Below are 16,018 nucleotides of genomic sequence, written 5' to 3' on the forward strand. Positions count from 1 at the left end.
AACATTATGTATTACTGTGGTCCCATTAGGACAGAAAAGTTCATGGTAGAATTCATAGCTATTAATTGACATTTTTGTTGAATTCAAAGTTCAGCTGATATTCTGTCTCTTTCTCTTCATTGCCAGATTTCTAGGAAAAGTAATCCCCACTTAGGGCTTATACTCCTTCATCACCCCCTTATTTGTCAGCTCCCTTACAGCCTAGTTTCTGCTTCCACCATTATAGCGAAACTTCTTTCCAAAGGCCACCAATGACCTCCTTCCTAATGGAGAGATCAGAGGATCACAGAGAGCATATGGAATGACTTGCCCCCAAAACACAAGTGGTACATATTCAGTCGGTTGGCTACAAGTCTCTGTCCTTGGCTCACTTCTCCTCATTTTCTATTTGCTTGCTTTGACATCTCATCTTTGCCTTTGATAGCAGTTTATTCTTTCATTGAATCTGTATCTCTTAGCCTTGATCCTGAACTTCAATCCCATATTTCAGATGAGCATCTTCACTTGGATGTCTCTCAACACTTTGAATTTAGCATGTCATAAACTGAATTTATCACTGCTCTCTCCAGACCTACTCCTCCTAATCTCCTATTTCTTTTCATGGCGCCACCATACCTTGGCTTAAAACATAGGAGTCATTAGTGACTGCTCCCTCCCTTTCTCTCTTATTTAATCATTTGCCAAGTCCTATCAATTTTAGCTCTGACTCATCTCTTGAACCATCCCTCTCCACTCACATAGTTACCATCTTAGTTTGGGCCCTTGTTACCTCTCACCAGAAGTCTCTTACTAACTTCGTAGTCAGTCACCCTGCCTCCAGACTCTTCCATTTTCAAGTCTTTGTTCATGTAGCAGACAAAATAATAGCATAATGCACAGATCTGACCATCTACCCCAAACCCTTCAGTGGCTCCTTCTTGGTTATAGTGTAAAATACAAATTTTGTAGCCTGGTAATCAAAGCCTCTCACATCTTGACTACCTGGTAGGTGCTTAAGAAATGCTTGTCTGTGTGAGTGACTTATAAATCTACATTTTTCTACTCTGACTTCTTTATTGAATTCCAGTTTTTAATTTCTAATGCTTATATCCCCCTACTGGTCATCCCCACCAGGATGTCCCACTAGTAACCAGTTAGTCAACAAACATTTATTAAACATCTGCTCTGACCAAGTGCTGGGGATACACAGAAAGTCAGAAGACAGCCTTTGCTCTCAAGGAGCTCCCAATCTCATGGGGGAAACAACATGTAAACAACTGTGCACAAACAAGCTGTAGGCAGACTAAGTTGGAGGTAGCCAATAGAGGGAAGGCAGCAACATTGAGGGAGATCAGAAAGGCTTCTTATAGAAGGTAGAATTTTAATTGCAGCTTGAAGAAAGCCAGGGAAGCCAGAAGGCTAAGATGAGGATGAAGGGCATTCTGGATATGGGAGACAGGCACTGAAAATGCCCAGAGAGGGAGATACCAAGGTGGGTTTAGTTCATGGAACAGCATAGAAACTGATGTCACTGGATCGCAGATTAACATGGAGGGAAGTAAGATGGAAGAAATGGTCAGAAGAGGCCAGATTATGCAGGACTTTGAATGCCAAGCAGAGGACTTTATATTTGATTCTGGAAGTAAGAGGGAGCCACTGGACTTTATTGAACAGGAGGGTGACATGGTCAGACTTAGGCAATAGGAAAGTTAACCTGAAAGCTGAGTGGAGGACAGACTGGATCAGTGCTTCAAAATCAGAATGTCCAAAATTGGACTTATTATCTCCCCCTAAACCTTGTTCTTCTGATTTCTTTGTTTCTATTTATGATACTAGAAATTGCTTTTCTCAGGTTAGAAAACATGTCATCATCTTTGACTCCCTCCCTGTACACTATGGTCAGTTTGTGAAGTCCTGGCCATTTTACCTCTTTGATATGTCGCATCCGTTTCCTCCTTTTCATCCCTTGTACCTCACACTTGCAAAGTGTTTTTCTCCCTAGAGCACTGTGAGGTTGGTAGGGGAGGTGCTTCTGGAGGCTCAGTGACTCGTTCATGTTACACAGCTGGTAGGTGTCCCTGCCCAGTGTTCTTTCCAGTACACCCCACTACCACCATCCTTTCCGTTCCATTGGCAGCGCCTTGTTAGTCTCCTCACTTCCCTTGTCCAACCTGTCCCATCTGCTGCTACTCAATTTAGTTTTCCTGATACCTGGACTGTGCCTGAGCTAAAATCTCTCCTTCCTTTTGACTTCACGTGTGTCCTTTCAAAGGACTTATTTTGTGTTCTAGCTGCTTTTATAGATGTCCTTTGCATAACTAGTTTATATGTTCCTTGAGTGCAAGGAATGTATGTCTTAATTAGGACAGTGACTTGCACATAGTTAGTGTTCATTAAACATGTGTTTAATTGCACCACATTTAATGTACTTGACTTTGAGTAAGTGTTGTGGTGGAGCTAAGAGGTTATCAATTAGTTTATTGCCACTTCATTGCCAAGGGATTAGAATTATGAACCTTACTCTGCTGATTCTGGTGAAGTTTTTTTTTTCTTTTTTTTAACACATCAGGTATGTTAAGGAAATGCCTGCTCAGTTATTTTTTAAAAATCCCCTATCTGTGAGTGTCTTATATTTGTCTTACCAGGGAGAGACCTGAGAAACAAAATTTGTCCTGAACTAACAAATAGCTCAGCATTAAAGCTTAATTCTTATAATTGATCCTTTGAGGATTTACAGGATTCAATTTGTGATCTTTGATGAAATTCTATTAGTAGCAACATTAAGCAGTGAAGAAAGATTAAAAAACAAAAAACTGGGCCTCACCTGCCACAGGGTGTATGTTATTGCTTGGCATGGGGCAGTTGTCCAGGGGCTGGAAAGGTTTCTGACAGAAATACTTCTTCACCTAAGTAGATCAGCAGAGATTTTCCTAAACCTTTTTCCCGAATTGAAGTTTTCAAAGTCAGTGGCAGCTGTGTCTAAAATAGATGTGGTTCCTTACATTTTTGACTCTTCTAACTCCCTGACAGTATGTGATGGACAAGAGAGGGAAACATCTCCTAAGGAGAATCCAGGCATCTCTTGCTTCTGGTATACAAGTGGGCAGCTGTATGATTCTTTTTGTCATTTCTGGACAAAGATTAGACAGTGACTCTCCACCTGCTTCCCGCTCACCCCATGTAGTGAGCTTGTATGAACTATCTCTTCTCTGTACACTCCTTTGCCACTGGCTCCTCATGTTGGCAACTAAGCCTTTGGGATGTCCACATTCAATGCCTGGTGATGAAGCAGTTATCCTCTGCTCACTGTTCCTAGGAGGAGCAGGCAGGACAGCTGGTTTGACCCCAAAGTATCCACTATGAGATCTGAAAATCTTCTCAGGCAGTTTATCTGCAGTATATCACTGAATGCTGAGTACATACCCTTGCTTGAGAAATAGTCCTTGACCTCTGAGAGCTTACAGCTGGGACAGAAGAGGAGATGAGACATGCATACATGAGGTGTTAAATAACAACCTGGATGACAGTACAAGGCCCAGAGTCTTTCACTTCCTTTATTCCTTAATCCTTGGAATACTCAGGCTGCTTCTAAGATTGTATTATATTTAATGTCTGGAGGCACTGATGAGCTCACTGTGCCTTTGCATAGACTGCCCCCCCCATGCCACAGTTCCCCCACTCTTCACTTCTACCACTTGGAATCCTGGCCCTTCTCCCTCCCTCTCTCCTCCCCACCCCAGATGCTAGTACCTCCCCCTGCCCAACAGTTACTGTGTGTGTGTGTGTGTGTGTGTGTGTGTGTGTGTGTGTGTGAGAGAGAGAGAGCGAGAGCGAGAGCGCATGCATGTATATGTCCATGTTCTCTGCTCAGTTGAGGAAAGGGGAGGGACTTTAATTTTTGCTTTTGTATCCTCAGTGCCTTAGGTACTACCTAGTGTATATAGTAGGTACTTAATATATGTTTGCTGATTTAGTGATTGATATAAAATGACCAGCCTAGTATTAAGTGTTACAGTTAGTGACAGAGAAATTTAGAGACAGGGAGAGTAGGCTGGAGCAATCCAGAAGTTTTGGAAATGGGCACTAGGTTGGGCCTTACAAGATTGATAGGATTTGTGTAGGAGGAGATCAGAGAGGAGGAGGACCAGGAATAACCTGAGCAAAAATTCCATGTGAATGATATGCTTCAGGGAAGCAGAAAGGGAAGGCTGGGCTGGCTTGGCTTCTCTTCACTCAGTGAGGGACAGTCTTGTTTTCTGGCCTGATATCTTGTTCTCTCTCCATCCACAGAAAGGACCCCCCTCGGGGAGTGACCGAGTGAAGAAAGGAGGATCATACATGTGCCATAAGGTAAAAGTCACTTGGGAAAATGCACGTCTTTCATGACAGGCTTGTGGAGTCGCCAGGGCAGACTCTCGTATTGGAACAATGTCCCAGCCTTAGCTCTCCCACCGCTCACACACACCGACCTGGCTCAGTTGTGGCCAGGAGGATGTGACAATACACAAGGGGAGGTCCCAAGAGCCTAATAAAGAGGAACAGAGAAGATAAGCAGTACAGAAGCTTGCCCATATGAATGCCAGCTACTGTTTCTCTTATATTCGTTTTGTGTGGAGACAGTTCTGTTTCTGAGACTCTATAAATAATGTGGACAATGCTAGTGGTTTATGTACTCCAGGGCTTAACTAGCTGAATCACCCTGGGAAAGTCATCTAGCCCCTTTTCATCTGCAAAGAAAGAATTGCAATGCTTAGACTGCCTCCCTTCTGTCATATATCTGAGAGCCAGTGTGGCTTCAGAAAGGGCCACACAACACTCGCTATGGTGTTTGCTGCCCAACAACTCCAGGAGAAGTGCCATGAGCAGAACAGAGTTCTGTACACAATACTTGTAGATTTGACCAAGGCCTTTGACACTGTTAGTCATGAGGGCTTATTTTTTGTTTTTTTTGGAAGCTAAGCATTTTCTGTTTATTTTTTCTTTGACATTTTATTTTTTTAAATTTATTTTCAGTGTTCTACAATCACTACCATATAACTTAGATTTTTTATTCCACTCCCTTTCCCTTACATCCCCCCTCCCTCCCCAAGGCAGCATACAATTTTATATAGGTTCTACACAGACATTCCTATTAAATACATTTTCACCATACTCATGTTGTGTATAAGAATTAAAATGAATGGGAGAAATCATATAACAAACCAAAACATAACACAAAAGAAAATGATTCTGAATTCCATAGTTCTTTCTCTGGATGTGGAAGGTATTTTGCCTTAAAAGACCATTGGGAATTTTTTAAGTCCTTGTGCTGCAATGAGTTCCAAGTCTACCAGAAAAAAGTCTCACACACTGTGGTCATTGCTATGCACGAAGTTCTCCTGGTTCTGCTCCTTTCACTCAGCATCAGATCATATAAGTCTTTCCAGGCCTCTCTGAAGTCTTCCTGTTCATCATTTCTTATAGCGCAATAGTATTCCATTACATTCATATACCATAATTTATTCAGCCATTCGCCAATTGATGGGTATCCCCTTGATTTCCAGATTTTGGCCACCACAAAGAGAACTGCTATAAATATTTTTATACATGTGGGACCCTTTCCCATTTTTATGATCTCTTGGGGATACAGTCCTAGAAGCAGTATTCCTGGGTCAAAGGGTATGCACATTTTTGTAGCCCTTTGGGCATAGTTCCAGTTTGCTCTCCAAAATGGCTGGTTCAGCTCACAGCTCTACCAACAATGAATTAGTGTTCCAGCTGTCCTACATCTTCTCCAGCATTTATCATCTTCCTGTTTTGTCATGTTAGCTAGTCTGATAGGTGTGATGTATTGTCTCAGAGTTGTTTTGATTTGCATCTCTCTAGTCAATAGTGATTTAGAGCATGTTTTTCATATGAATATAGATATCTTTAATTTCTTCCTCTGAAAACTGCCTGTTTATATCCTTTGACCATTTATCAATTGGGGAATGACTTGTATTCTTGTACATTTGACTCAGTTCTCTATATATTTTAGAAATGAGGCCTTTATCAGAGACACTAGTTGCAAAAATTCTTTCTCAGTTTTCTGCGTACCTCTGAATCTTGGTTGCATTGGGTTTGATTGTGCAAAAACTTTTCAGTTTGATTTAATCAAAATTATCCATTTTGCACTTCATAATGCTTTCTATCTCTTCTTTAGTCAAAAATGCTTCCCTTCTCCATAAATCTGATAAATACACTATTTCTTGCTCCACTGATTTGTTTATAGTATCAATATTTATACCTAGATCATGTACCCATTTGGACTTTATTCTTGTGTATGGTGTCAGGCATTGGTCTATGCCTAGTTTCCACCACACTGTTTTCCAATTTTCCCAGCAATTTTTGTCAGACAGTGAGTTCTGCACCCAGAAGCTGAGTCCTTGGGTTTATCAGATAGTAGATTGTTATATTCATTGCCTTCTGTGTCTTGAGTACCTACTCTATTCCACTTGTCTACCCTTCTGTTTCTTAGGCAGTACCAAGTGGTTTTGATAATTGCTGCTTTATAATACAGTTTGAGATCTGGTAGAAGGCCACCTTCCCTAGCATTTCTTTGCATTAGTCCCTTTGATATTCTGAACCTTTTCTTCTTACAGATGAATTTTGATATTATTTTTACAACTCTGGAAAATAATTATCTGATAGTTTGATTGACATGGTACTAAATAAGTAAATTAATTTAGGTAGAATTGTCATTTTTCTTATCTTGGCTCAGCCTACCCACAAGCAACTGATGTTTCTCCGCTTACTTAGATCAGAATTTATTTGTGTGAGAAGTGTTTTGTAAATGTGTTCGTATAGTCCCTGGGCTTCTTTTGGCAGGTAAATTACCAAATATTTTATAGTGTCTACCCTAACTTTAAATGGCATTTCTCTTTCTGTCTCTTGCTGTTGGGCTTTGTTACTAATATATGGAAATGCAGAAGATTTGTGTCGGAGTCATGATGGCTTATGGAAAATTATGTCAAAATTTGGTTGCCCAGTGAAGTTCATCAGTATTGTATGTCAATTTCATGATGGCATGTTTGCCCTGGTTCTGAATAGTGGACAATGCTCTTGTGCTTTCCCAGTCACCAATGAAGTGAAACAGGGCTGTGTGCTTACTCCCATGCTTTGTAGCATGATGTTTTCAGCCATGTTGTCAAATGTTTTCAATGAGGAAGAGCAAGGCATCAAGGTCAACTACTATACTAATGGCAAGTTCTTCAGTTTGAAAAGGCTACAAGCCAAGACCAAAGTGGAGGGAGTGTTGGTATATGATTTTCTCTTTGCAGATGATTATGCACTCAAATGCAATCTCTGAAGCTGAGATGCAACGAAGTATGGATCGATCAGTTCTCTGCTGCCTGTGCTAATTTTGGCCTAACAACACCAAGAAAACCCAGGTGCTCCATCAGCCACCACCTCACCGTAAATCATCGTTTACAACAAATGGAGAAGTTTTGAATGCTGTGGATAAGTTCACTTACCTTGGTAGTATACCTTTCAGGGACATACACAGTGACAATGAAGTTGATGCAGGCATTGCCAGAGCTAGCTCAGTGTTTGGGAAGCTCTGAAGAAAAGTTTGGGAGAGAAGAGGTATTAGACTGACTTCCAGACTGAAGGTCTACAGAGCCGTTGTGCTTACCTCATTGTTGTATGTCTGTGAAACATGGACAGTATACCAGGGCCATGCCAGGAAACTGAATTGCTTCCTTTTGAACTGTCTTTGGAAGATTCTGAAGATCATCTGGCAGAATAAGATAGCAGACACTGAGGTCCTTGTTCAAACTAAACTGCCAAGCATTCAAACTATGCTTCAGAGAGTGCAACTCTGATGGGCTGGCTACGTTGTTTGAATCCAAAATGTACACTTACCAAAAAGACTATTTTATGGAGAACTCGCATGGTGCAGGCGATCACATGGTAGTCAAAATAAATGATACAAGGACACTCTCAAGGTCTCTCAAAAATTTTGGATTTTATTGTGGGACATGGGAGACACTGCTGGCACAGGACATAGCATGGTGTTCCACATCAGAAAGGGTCTGTGCTCTACGAGCAAAGCAGAATTGAAAGAGCACAGAGGAAATGTAGGATGCACACATTTGAAGTAACCACCCCAAATGTTCACACGGACTATCTGTGCCCAATCTGTGGTAGAGCATTCTGAGCTTGTATTGGTCTAATCAGCCACAGTTGTACACACCGAAACTTCACTTTATCATGGTGATGTCATTTTTGATCCAAGAGGACCAAATTCTCAAGAGAGAATGAAGGACAACAGCCAAAGAGTGCTTTGTAAATCTTAAAACTCTGTAAATGTGGGCTATTACTGGTACTTCTACTACTTGAGTATTACTACCTCTACCACCATCAATACTACTACCCCTACTACTATTCCTACCACCAGCACCACCACCACCAATACTCCTGCTACTACCACCATTATCGCTTCCCCTACCACCACCACCATCATCACTGCTACTACTTACTACAACTATCACCACTCCCACCACCACTCCCACCATGACTAATACTACTACTATTACCACCACTACCACTACCATTACTACCACCATCACCATAGAAGTTATGGTTGGTTTCCCTGAATAGGACCAGTAGACTGTATTTGTTTACTACGTTCTAGTGACTCTACTGAAATCTTTGGGATTAGACAAAATTTAACCAAAAAAATATAGGTAGAAGACTTTGGAAACCCTCATTACCTTAACTTTTAAAAGAATTCTAGGTATAAAATATGTGCCATGTGAAACCTAGGTGGTTTGTGGTAGGTTTCTATTTGCACCTTGGTTTTCTGCTTTCCTTTTTTTTTAACCTTGTCAATGACAGGGCTACTCCTTTGTAGGAATAACTTGTGGCTCATGTGCCATAAGCAGAAGGAATTTGAACATGACTTGACCTGAAGTAATGCCAGCCCACATTTAGTACTTCACTGTTTGCAAAAGTAGTGTCTTCACAGCACCACTTGTAGGTAAATAATGTAAGTATTATTATAGATGAGGATAGTGAAACTCAGTGAAGGTAAGTGACATGAACAGTCACAGAGCTATGTTTTTGCAGATCCATGACTCCAATCCAGTGCTTTTTTCATTTTACCACAGGGTCTCTCCTGGGCTTCCCCTGTAATCTGTGTATTTTTAACGACCCAGGCCCTTCTTTTCTTCATGCAAAGACAGGACTCTTTGCAAATGATGTTTTTGAGATGCTTCTTTTATTAATTCACTTAATTTAGATGATCCAAGGCTCATGAGAAACCTGGAATGGCCCCATTATTTTGCTAGTTAGGGAGAGACATTTGTAGAGTTCAGTAGAAAAGAAGATAAGCCTAATTTCCTTCAACTGCCTACAGAAATCTCTTTCCATTTTATTTCCACATATAGGCTTGGTGCTTATGCATGGAGGAATACTGTATATCTTCTAGTTCTGGCAGTGTTCATTGGGTCACAGGTTTAGAGCTCAAAAAGATCTTATAAGTTTTTTAGTCCAGATTTCTCATTTTTCAGATGAGGAAAGTAAGATCCAGAATAGGAAAATTATTACACATTGAGCTTTCTATCCATTCTTTAGGCTCCCGGTCTAACACTCTTTCCACTGTACCATACTGTCTGATAATAAAACCATGGTGACCCATGGCTCTGAATCCCTCATATCTCAGGGCTTATACAGATAGGGTCAGACCCACCCTAAAGGATCTCTTTTTCCTTTGCTTCCACTCTAGAGTTTATTCCAAGGATATCTCCAAAATAAAACTTTTAGTTATAGCTCTGTCTAGATTTTCCAAATGTGAATAAGAGGATGCACCAGCACCCGCAAGAGCACTCTAAGAACTAGAGGCATCTCAAGTAGGGCAGCCATTAATAAACTGCACAGAAAATGCAGAAGATGGAGAGGGCTTGCAAGAGCCAATTAAACAAGTTCAGAAAATACAGAAAGTACTCAAGTAACTCACAAGGCCCCTCAGAGGGTAACAAAACTTAGAGTCAACATTGGGCCAACACTTTGACATTTTGTTGAGCTCCTCTTTGTTATAGGGTCTTATATATTTTCCCCAAGACTTATACTCATCTGCTGTGGTTTAGATTCCCACCAAAAAGTAAATATACTCTGGAGGCTGTTGAACAAGTAATTCCCTCTCCATTTACTCATTTGGGTGGAAGTTTATAGAGTGTGTCATTGAGTTATTTCTCTGTTTGTATGATGGGGCAGTAGCCAACATACTTTATGTTGAATATCCATTGTTGTGATTTTGAATCATAAAACCATTTTCCCAAATTCTACCCACATATGATTTTCTTTCTTTTCTTCCCCACTTGCAAAGTTCTCTACTGCTTTTGGATTCCTCAGTTAGAAGTTATGTGTACATATGTACTTAGACTGATTTGGTGGGAATCCAGATGGGTTTCTGTGAAGTATGGGGTGCCTAGGTATGCCTTAGAGGAGGAACAAAATATGAACTTAACCTTTCCCTGAGCAAGGTAAGCTCTTTGAAAGAGCATGAATTCACTTTCTTTCCTGAAATTTATGAAGAAATGCATAGTGAAATAATTGAATTGGGGAAACAATGAGGAACAAAGAGTTGGCACCATATTGATATGGAGGTTCATACATTTGAGTTGGCTCTAGGGCAGAACCTTTAAAGGGGTCAGGAGTTCTCACTAGAAAAAGAAATACGGGGAGGAGAGCAAAAAATAATCCCTTTATCCCAAAGAGAGAGGAAGAAAAGCCAACACCTTCCCATGGAGTGCCACTTAGGGGTGAAGAGAGAGACAGAGCTGCAGAAACAGAAACACACTCACCTACAGGGGAGAAACACAGATCAGTCCACCAAGAGCAGAGGCACTGAGTCAGAACATCTAGGAGCACCCACTATATTTGACAGATCCTTATTCTAATGCAAAAGATTTCATTGGAGTCTCTGGAAACAGAAAACAATCTACTTGTCCCATTCAGGAGAAGCTAATCATAACTTTTGTAGTAGTAGCAGTAGCGATGCTGGTGGTAGTGGTAGTAATAGTGGTAGTGGTAATTCCTGGGAGACAGATATACAAATCCACATAGCCCTGTAGGAGGGGAGACAATGCTTGAAAAAGAAGCTATTTAGTTATATTCTTTCAGTAGTACTGAGAGTCACGTAAACTTTGTAGGACCCATTTAAGCATTGTGTTTGACTATCTATGGACTCAGCTGTGAGTACTTTGAATCTTCTGTCAGGTTAAATAAAAGGTCCTCTGTTAAGCCTTCCCATCTCTGTTGCCCATTGTTTGACCATTAACTGATTTTTTTTTAATTTTTTAAAATTTTTTTATTTTTAATTAATTTATTTGTTTTGTTTTCAACATTCATTTCCACAAAATTTTGAGTTCCAAATTTTTACCCCATCTCTCTCCTCCCCCACCCCAAAACTCTGAGCATTCTAATTACCCTTATCACCAATCTGCCCTCCCTTCTAACATCCTTCCCTTCCCTTATCCCCATCTTCTCTTTTGTCCTGTAGGGCAAGATAAATTTCTATACCCCATTATCTGTATTTCTTATTTCCCAGTTGTATGCAAGAACAGTACTCAACAGTTGTTCCTAAAACTTTGAGTTCCAACTTCTCTTCCTTCCTCCTTCTCCACCGGCATCCCTATTGGGAAGGTGAGCAATTCAGTACAGGCCATATATGTATAATTTTGCAAATGACTTCCATAATGGTCGTGTTGTGTAAGACTAACTATATTTCCCTCCATCCTATCCTGCCCCCCATTACTTCTATACTCTTTTTTTTACCTTGTCCCTCCCCAAGAGTGCTGACTTCTAATTACTCCCTCCTCCCATTGCCCTCCCTTCCATCATCTCCCCTACCCTGCTTATCCCCTTCTCCCCCACTTCCCTGTATTGTAAGATAGGTTTTCATACCAAAATGAGTGTGCATTTTATTCCTTCCTTGAGTCAAATGTGATGAGAGTGAGCTTCACGTTTTCTCTCTCACCTCCCCACTTTTTCCCTCCATTGTAAAGTCTTTTACTTCTTTTATGAGAGGTAATTTGCCCCATTCCATTTCTCCTTTTCTCCTCCCAAAATATTCCTCTGTCACCCCTTAATTTCATTTTTTTAGATATATCCCATCCTATTCAACTCACCGTTCTGTCTGTCTGTCTGTCTGTCTCTCTCTCTCTCTATGTGTGTGTGTGTGTATGTATGTGTGTGCGCGCATGCATGCATAATCCCACCAACTACCCAGATAGTGAAAAAAGTTTCAAGAGTTACAAATATTGTCTTTCCATGTAGGAATGTAAACAGTTCATCTTTAGTAAGTCCCTTATGATTTCTCTTTCCTATTTACCTTTTCATGCTTCTCTTGATTCTTGTGTTTGAAAGTCACATTTTCTTTTCAGCTCTGATCTTTTCATCAAGAATGCTTGAAAGTCCTCTATTTCATTCATTGACCTCTATTTCATTTTTTCCCCTGAAGTATTATACTGAGTTTTGCTGGGTAGGTGATTCTTGGTTTTAGTCCTAGTTTCTTTGACTTCTGGAATATCATATTCCAGGCCCTTCTATACCTTAATGTAGAAGCTGCTAGATCTTGTGTTATCCTGATTGTATTTCCACAATACTCCAATTGTTTCTTTCTAGCTGCTTGCAATATTTTCTCCTTGACCTGGGAACTCTGGAGTTTGACTACAATGCTCCTAAGAGTTGCTTATTTTGGATCTCTTTCAGGAGGGGATCAGTGGATTCTTTCAGTATTTATTTTGGCCCCTGGTTCTAGAATATCAGGGCAGTTTTCCTTGATAATTTCATGAGAGATGATATCTAGGCTATTTTTTGGCCATGGCTTTCAGGTAGACCCATAATTTTTAAATTGTCTCTCCTGGATTTATTTTCCAGGTCAATTGTTTTTGCAGTGAGATATTTCACATTACCTTCTGTTTTTTCATTCTTTTGGTTTTGTTTTGTAATTTCTTGGTTTCTCATAAAGTCATTAATTTCCATCTGCTCCATTCTAATTTTGAAAGAACTATTTTCTTCAGTGAGCTTTTGAACCTCCTTTTCCATTTGACTAATTCTGCTTTTTAAAGCATTCTTCTCCTCATTGGCTTTTGGGACCTCCTTTGCCAATTGAGTTAGCATTTTTTTGGATCTCCTTTAGCAAACTGTTGACTCACTTTTCATGATTTTCTTGCATCGCTCTCATTTCTCTTGCCAGTTTTTCCTCCACCTCTCTTACTTGATTTTCAAAATCATTTTGAGCTCTTCAATGACCTGAGACCTTTGCATATTTATTTTGGAGGTTTTAGAAGCCCTTGACTTCCTCTGATGGTATGCCTTGTTCTTCCTCATCTGAAAGGATGGAAGAAAATACCTGTTCACCAAGAAAGTCACCTGCTATGGTCTTATTTTTTTTCCCCTTTTTTGGTCATTTTCCCAACCACTTACTTGACTTTTGAGTCCTTTGTCAAGAGTAGGGAATACTCTGGGTATCTGTAAGATCTCAGTTCCTCCAATCAAGCATGTATACTGGTCTGGGAACAACCAGAAATTTTTGTGCCTAGAATCTGAGTAGTAGAGTTTCCTCTCCACAGCCACCTGGCCTCCAGTTCCATCAAGCCAGCACTGGAGGCTGAGATTCAGATAAGCTGAAGGGGGGCAGGGCCACCATTCAAGGTGAGATAAAGATCAGCTGCTCAAATCCCCCAGGAGCATTAGGTGAGGGCAGGGCAGCTACACAGGGCTGAGGTAAGAATAAGCTGCTCAGTGTCCCCAGGGGTTTTACGATCCAACTATGGATGTTGGCTGCTGTGGAAGCTGCTGCTGCCTGCCTGATGTGGTGGCCGGAGCTATGGGAAGGCCCTTCTCTTTTCTGGGCCAGTTGAAAAAACCCTTTCACTGACCTTTGGCTCCTGTGGGTTGAGGGATCTGGGAACCATTGCTACTGCAGCAGGGGATTCCACCCCTGAGGCCTCCTCATGCCCTCCTTGGTGCCCTGCTGCCCGGCCAAGGCTGGGCTGGGCTGGGCTCCACTTGGTGTCCGGTGTGACAGACCTTTCCTATTGGCCTTTCAGGTCACCTTGGGCTCGAAATCTCCTCCACTATGTTGTTCTGTGGCTTCTGCTGCTCTAGAATTTGTTGAGAGTTTTTCTTGACACATATTTTATGGGCTGTGGCTGAGGAGCTAGTGTATATTTGTCTTTCTACTCCTCCCTCTTGACTCCGCCGCCCCCCCCCCCCCATTAACTGATTCTTTAAAGACTGATATTCCATGAATAATACCACTTACAGCATCAGGGGAAGACTATTGTCATCTTATTATACTAAAAAGGTGGACCTTTGCTTTGCATAGAAGCTTAGTGTCTTTGAAAGTACTGGTAAGTTTCTAAAAGCAATTCAGTCAGTTCTCCCCTCCCAGTTGAGTTCACTGCCTCATTCATTGGCACTGCCTCGTGTCTGGACAAGCCACACATGCTAATGGTAGAATTGTCAAGTTTCGCTGTCTAGCTACATTGCCATCCTTCTTTGACTTGGGTGTTCCATAGTCAACAAACCAAATTCTTCTGAGTGATTATTGATTTTATTGATTATTGATCTGAGTGATTATTATTTAGCAGGTTTTTTAATGTTCTGGGGCATGATCAGTCAGTGTAATGTCATCCATTAACAGGCGTATCTGGGAGACCTTACCATCCTTAGGGACTGTCTCTGCCCCTTCCATTTGGCTTTGTAAACTAAAGATTATTCATCTTTGTAAATAACCCATCCCGATGAGTAATCATTGATGAAGAGATGGGAGAATAAGCTTGTTGTCTTCTCTGAGCCCTCCAACTGTTAATGTTCTTTGTTTCCTTAAAATATTTTAAATTTACTTCTTTGCTTACATATTATATCACCCAAGAGAATAAAAACTCCTTTAGGTCAGGAATTTATTTTTGATCTTTGTATCAACAGCATATAGGACAGTACCTGGCACATGGAAAGCACTTAATGTTGTAGAATTGAACTGAGTAAATCCCTGTGATGATGTTTAACTCTAACGTCAGTCAGTGTAAACTCTTTTGTATCTCATGCTACTTTCTGACCAATATTTCTATACCACGTTGTCTGGTCAAAGGATACAGATTTTGTGTAAGGAGTCAGCAGTGTGTGTCGTGTTCCGTTCTTGTTGTCCTGATAATTCCTCCATCGTGGAAGCCTTTTTCATAAAAATGAGGCTGAGTGTGTGTTGTTCTCCCTCACTTCTGAGCCCTGCTGTTGGTAGAGCTTCTCATCGTTAGATTGCTTCCATCTGAGATCACGTTTTCAGCCCAGTATCTGGCTCAGGTGAAATCAATGTCACACATTAATTAACTATTTTGATTAAATTTATGCTGGAATGAATTTCTCTCCTTTTTCATGATTAATAAAATGACCCAATTTTAAGGTGTACCCAAAGACCTTTCGTCCTAAAGAATCATTTCTTGTGCTAAAAGTGGATATTAAAAAAAAAACAAACCCATATACACTCATAAACTTACAATGGGAACATTCAGAATTAGGCCATGTAACTGTTTAATTACTTGTTCCATTAGTTATCAAAGATTAGAATTTCAAGTGAACCACTGATCTCTAGAAAATGGATTTATGGTGTCACTTGCCAGTTAGGATGACAGGGAGAAGGGGAGGATACTAATACTCTTGTGATGACTGACAGGAATTAGTGGCAAGATTTTCTTCCCTCATTTATAATTTGAGTTCATGATCTTTTAGGGTAAAGCAAAAACTGAAGAGAGGGGAAGGGAGGGGTCTTAGCGACTGATCTGATCCCATGTAGGATCAGTCATTGAAATGCTTTCTGTAGCCATGGATTGGTTCTTCCCACCCTGGTCACATCACATCTAGAGCCTCATGTTAGCCCCAGCAGCTGCATTTCTTAAAGGACGTTGATAATGGAGCATGGCCAGAGGAGAGCAGTCAGGATGTTAGGGATCTTGACTCTGTATGGTATGAGAATCACTTGAAGGAGCTAGAGAAGTTTAGATTGGTGAAATGA

General features: G+C 40.7%; 1 protein-coding gene across 3 annotated transcripts in view; it reads left to right on the plus strand.

Moving 5' to 3' along the window:
* Positions 1-16,018, plus strand: part of SUMF1 (sulfatase modifying factor 1) — a 114,074-nt gene that overhangs the window by 88,550 nt on the left and 9,506 nt on the right. For all 3 annotated transcript variants that reach the window (XM_072598620.1, XM_072598622.1, XM_072598621.1), the window contains one exon: positions 4,270-4,329. In XM_072598620.1, coding sequence (XP_072454721.1) covers positions 4,270-4,329 — 60 coding nt within the window. The remainder of the gene's footprint in view (positions 1-4,269; positions 4,330-16,018) is intronic.

The sequence above is a fragment of the Notamacropus eugenii genome, chromosome 3, assembly GCF_028372415.1.
Source record: "Notamacropus eugenii isolate mMacEug1 chromosome 3, mMacEug1.pri_v2, whole genome shotgun sequence".
Lineage (NCBI taxonomy): Eukaryota > Metazoa > Chordata > Mammalia > Diprotodontia > Macropodidae > Notamacropus > Notamacropus eugenii.